This window comes from Triticum dicoccoides, chromosome 1A (assembly GCF_002162155.2).
Source record: "Triticum dicoccoides isolate Atlit2015 ecotype Zavitan chromosome 1A, WEW_v2.0, whole genome shotgun sequence".
Lineage (NCBI taxonomy): Eukaryota > Viridiplantae > Streptophyta > Magnoliopsida > Poales > Poaceae > Triticum > Triticum dicoccoides.
In genome coordinates this window covers 133,064,127-133,069,849 of record NC_041380.1, presented here as the reverse complement: position 1 = coordinate 133,069,849, position 5,723 = coordinate 133,064,127, and the positions used below count along the sequence as shown (strand labels likewise).

Sequence of the window (5,723 nt, the reverse complement as noted above, 5' to 3'; positions counted from 1 at the left end):
GGGCGAGTATACGGGCTTTGTTCTAGCCAAAAAAGTGGGCCGAGCTCGTATAGTTGCCGGGATTTTGCGGGTCCGCGCGTTTTGAGGGGTCTGCTAAAGATGCTCTTACTATTGTGGATATGTGATTCGATAATGTCGGTCTCTTCACCTTTGAACCATCACCTGTTGGATTTGGCACAAAAAGTTGGAATGAGAACTAATACTTGTCTGTGGTCCAATTTGGCACAAGCAACTCTTATAAAGAAGTGAATAGGTGATGGCAGCCCATTCATCTTTAGACCATCATTAGATTTGGCACAAAGAGTTGGGATGAGAACTAATAATTATCTGTGGTCTGATTTGGACCAACCAATAGCATAATGTTCTTAAAATTGGCAATGGGTACCCAATGCCCGCGTACCCCGCGGGTAAAACCCCATTAGGGTAAGGGTATGGTATTTTTTTTAACCGTGGGTATACACTTGGGAAAAATTTTATACCCATCGGGTAGAGCACGTGCGGGTTCAGGAAGGCCAAACATGTACCCGCATACCTGTCTACATATAAGTATTACATGTTGAACGTGCCAACCTAAAGGCCCAAAAGGTCGAAGCCAACCTAAAAGGTCCAAAAGGTCGAAGCCGATCGGCCAATCCCCTTGACCCTCCTGTATCGCTAGCCCCAGTACCCAATTCCTCATCCCCATACCCCCACTCTCTCTAATCCTAGCGTTAGCCCAGCTGCCCCTCACACCATCTCTTTCCCAACCTCCCGTCATCTCCTCCACGATCCCGCTGACGCTCCCCCTTCCCTTGCTGCACAGGCGAGCATAGCCAGCAGCTGCTAGCAGTGCCATGGTGAACGAAGGACAACGTCATGGAGGACCAGTTCTCGTAGCAGGAGGAGTGCGACATCAGCATCAACACGGACACCTTCCTCTGTGTGTCACCGGCAAAGGAGCGGGGCCACGATGATAACGATGTGGAGGGTAGTACTGCTCCGGCACCGACGCCCTCTCTGCTTGTGCGCGTCAGGTCGCTGTCAATGTGCCTAGGTGGCGCCCCTCTACGATCAGATAGCGGGTTGGGCGCGACCGTGGAGGTGGCTGAGGTGGCGCTAGGCTTGCGGTGGTGGTGGCTAGGAGCCGACGGCGTTGAACTCCCAACTACTCCTGCATTGACAATAGGGAAACTTAACTTCTTTTGTTCTTGTGGCTAGGGTTTTACCCGCACCTGAACCTGGCTGGTGCCATGTTGTCTTAAACATGATGCATTATTTATTTTTACTCCGTAACGACACAGGGCGTTGTGCTAATATATAATAACATATACAAATTTGAGAATATGATACATTTCATTTAGTCCAAATGTGCTGTGTGGTGATTTAATATTGTTCAGCCAGTAAGTATAACTCAGATGATTAGAGATTTCTTATTTTCCTCCATATATGAATACTGCCGTTCTTTCTTCTGAATGCCTAATTACATCATTTTTTGTTTCGTATCATTGCTGACACCAATGACCCCATTTTAAATATCAAATTAACATACTTCCATAGGTAATGGAGTCTCATCAAGCGACAAAATTGGACGTTTCTGGCACTGCCAAAGCTGTAATCTCTTGCTTTCAGAAGTTGGGTGTCTCATTTGACTTGAACGAGGTACCATCAGAACTTAAGAGAACTTTTCAAATTCAGCAAACCATCATCCTGAACTCCTTTTCAAGAAATCTTATCTCCGATTTTATTGATTTATGATTAGTTTTGAAGGGTTGCCATTTATGATCTATAAAAATAGTTAAGATTTATGTATGCATCTCAAGTGCCATTTCAAGTGTCATCTGCTTGGACACTTGATCTAATTTACCAGTTACCTGTCCCAGTTGGAACTTTACACCATGTAATGCAAATTTCAGTCATAGATTATTCATATTCAGCAACCTGTTAACCACCTAAGGAGTTTGGTGCTTTATTTAGACTTCATGTCACATTAAGTTCAAATTGGCATGAAAGTATCTTACTTTGATTTAAACCATGTCACATTGAGTGCCAATTCAAACTTGAAAGCATCTTAGTTTGATTTGGATTTAGTTCATTATTATGAATTGTAGTTTTTGTCCAGTAGTCCTGAATGCGGTTGTTCATAAGCATACTTGGTCTTTTCTTTCTAATGCAGCACAGCCATCTGAGCTTATGTGGAGAAAGGTATGCAGTTTTGTATTGTTTTCTCACACTGTTTTGATGTTGTTGGTGTAGGTAAACTTGGTTAGGGACCCAGAAGAGCAGCTTGCCATTGTTGGTGTCCCAGAAGAACATCTCGCAGGGCATGCATTTCACAATTACCATCTCACTTCGCCTGATGAAACGTAAGTTCTCTTCCTTTCAGAAGATGCTAGATTATGTTTTGATTTTGGGGACCTTGTCTAGTGCGATGGACTGAGGTAATTACTATTATGTACCGAAGTACATGGCCCCACTCTGGCAGCTCCCTGTCATTGGATAAGATCCCCATTCTCTCGGTTAGGTAGTTTATCCTTTGAATTGGGAATATATCTTTATCTCAGGCCTTAAGCAAATTACAGTTATGCTTTCTTGGATTGTTAGCCCTCTATATGAAGAGGACTCCTTGTGATGAATAAAGCAAGCATAGAATTACAAGAGGACCCCCTATGACTAGATGAATAAAGCAAGCGGAGAATTAGAAGAATAGTTCTTCTATCTTGCCTTCAGTGGAAGAGCCCTTCCCCTTTCTCCCTGCAACCCTAGTACACAACAGCTTTGGTCTTCCGGTACATAACAATTGCCCTTGTTATTATTGCAGAGTATCATTTGAGTTCCAGCACAATGTGTGTGGCCGTTCAATATACGCAGAGGGAACTGTTGATGCCGCCATGTTTCTCCACACAAAGGTCAGGATTGCTAATATGTGATTGCCTGGAAATTTTCTGCCTAGTGCTTTGGTCGAGTCAGGTTGATGTTGACCACTGCTTTGCTACTGCAGATACGATCTGGGGCGGACAAGAAATTATATGATATGATCGATGTCCTGGGAGAGGGCAACATGAGATGAACAGGGGTATTTTAGGGTTAGGAGGAGAGCTTATGCAGCACTGTGATGGTGTGTTATAAAAAACTCTTGTTTTGCAGCAAAATTAGGTCACTGTCCGGATGTAGCATCTTTTCGTTGTAATTGAATCTTAGATTTGTTTTACTAGTTATTATTGTAACTCTTATTTACTTCTCGACGGGAAAAAGAGTCGTTTGGGCGAAATAAAGAGTTAACTTGGGCTTCTGTTTGAGGCCAGAGTTGGCTGTTGTTGTGGCACGAATGATGGAAGGCAAATTCAATACGAATAATATATTGTGGAGGTTGAAATAGTTTGTTAATTATGGGTTGTATGACATCGATGTGGATTATTGGGAATGTATCTGGTGCACCGGGGCAATTGGTGCTACCGATGCACCGGACCCCGTTGCACACTCAAAAATGTTTGAAAAAATTTAGTGTATTGACACAACGTCAATGTATGTTTTCACAAAAATTCAAATCAAAATTTGAAATATTGCTCGAGATACATAAATGAAAATTTTGTAATTAATGTGCTAATGGGCCAAAACTGAAGTCCAGCTTGTGTTATGTATTATTCAGCGTCAAAATTGTCATTTTTCTATCTCGAGCAATGTTTCGAATTTTATTTTGATTTTTTGTGACAACATACATTAATGTTCATTTTTTCCGGATTTGGTCAAACATTTTTGAATGCACAATGGGGGACCGGTGCACCAGATACATTCCCGTGGATTATGATAGTCTAAACTGCTAGAATTGCAATAAAGAAGCTATAGTCGAGGCCGGGTGACGCAAACAACGCAAATCTTAACACCAACTTGTTAGTGGATCGTCACACTGGCCCTGACCTTTATTTCAGTTTACAAAGCACCAAATGGCACTACCGTGGTGCCATGTCCGTGATGACGTCTGTGTTTATATACAAGTGTCATATCGCCGTCTGTGGATATTTGGGCCATGGCACTGTCAACGCAGGATTTTAGTCAGTATGCCTACACAAGTCCAATAAGGGATCCCACCGCCGTCCTGATACTAGTTTATGTCTACACTATTTTTTCCACACCATTGAGGAGATAATTTACCACCGAATGATGATTGTCCACAAGCAAGATGTTGTTGTATGCAGCGGCGGAGGTATGATTGCCTAAAATGCGTCGAGGGTGGTGGTTAAAGCACAACACAAGCAAAACTATGATCATGGGATGGGGCCCTGGCCTCCGACTCCACCCACCTCCTTGCTGCTCATGGTTGTCCCCTCCAAACTTGATGACACTCCTTGAAAACACCAGTCTACACGGCGGTAATCATGTTTAAGCCTGCATCAATGGCGTCGTCGGCATGCACCATGACTTCATGGTCTTGTGGACATGTCCCGCGACTTCCATCATATCTTTGACAAGGTAGAGCGGTGCATCAATGGCGCCATTGGTATGTCCCTCCTGCATGCGTGATGCTATACCATAGTGGCATTATGCCAAGACGGCACACCAGGCCTTTTGTTGTACATGGGAACAAAATCTATCACCAGAAGCAAATAATTTTTGCTTTAGAGGAAAATTATATTCATTGGTTGACGCACTGATGTTATAATTAAAAAAAGGTTTCATTAAAAGCAAACACTATTCTCTTTGGAAGTGGACTCTCTTTTATTTTCGGAAGCAAGCAGGAAAAAATTAGGAAGCAAGCGAGAAACAATGGTACGTCGATCAACTAACATGTTTGTCCATGGAAGCAAATTCTTTATTTGACGTGACCAAATTTTCATTGCATTAGAGGCACATATCCAATGCATTGGAAGAAGCTAACATGAATTTTAACTACATGTGATGCTCTACTGTTGAGGCAACAAATGACACTTATGGAAGCATGCTAAAAATATTAATTTTTATGCTAAAGCATCAAATGATAAGTTACGAAACATTATCATTTTTCGTATGAAGCAACGAAATTGTTAGCAAACCAAAAAGCACATATGAAAAATAAAGGAAACACAAACTAACGATAGTTGCAAATGTTTCAAAATCCAACAAAACTGATGTGTTAAACACTGCCTGAATTTGAAAAAGATGAGTCCATATTACAACCTCGAACTACCACCGAAGTCTAAAACACAACCCTGAACTACGAAATCGTCTAATTTGAAACCCCGAACTTCCAAAACCGGACAAAAAAACACCCCTGGGGTGGTTTTTGATCGGTTTTGACCAGTCAACTGCCTAGTCAACGCCAAGTCATTTTTGGGTCAAATTTTCGCAAACAAAAATTCCCAGAAAAAATGAAAAAAATCACAAAAATCCACACAACCATTATGTTCAATCTGGGAAAGTCTCAAAAATTGTTAATTATAAACTAAAGTGAAAATTCAAATTCAGAGCTTTTTTGTTTCAAATTTTGACCAAAAAAAGCTTCCATTTTTTTTTTGAAAAAGTTCTCAAAAATCCACACAACCCTTAGACTGTGGAAGTTTCAAGAAGTTTTGCCTGCTGGGTAAAAAATAGAAGCAAATTTTAGGTTCAGGAGATGGTGACATGGCGTACGACTTGGCGCTGACTAGGCTGTTAATTGGTCAAAAATGGTCAAAACCAGTCAAAACCAACCCAGGGTTGTTTTTTATCTGGTTTTGAAAGTTGAGTGTTGTATATTAGACTGAAAGTGCGTTATATCGACTAGAGGGGGG

The 5,723-nt window shown here is 41.6% G+C and overlaps 1 protein-coding gene across 1 annotated transcript in view; it reads left to right on the top strand.

The window, feature by feature from the left end:
- Window positions 1–3,352, top strand: part of LOC119366928 (probable 4-hydroxy-tetrahydrodipicolinate reductase 1, chloroplastic) — an 8,503-nt gene extending 5,151 nt beyond the window's left edge. The window contains exons 5-8 of the mRNA XM_037632607.1: window positions 1,537–1,638; window positions 2,233–2,342; window positions 2,798–2,885; window positions 2,978–3,352. Coding sequence (XP_037488504.1) covers window positions 1,537–1,638; window positions 2,233–2,342; window positions 2,798–2,885; window positions 2,978–3,046 — 369 coding nt within the window. The 3' untranslated portion in view covers window positions 3,047–3,352. The remainder of the gene's footprint in view (window positions 1–1,536; window positions 1,639–2,232; window positions 2,343–2,797; window positions 2,886–2,977) is intronic.
- The last annotated feature ends 2,371 nt before the right edge of the window (window positions 3,353–5,723 follow it).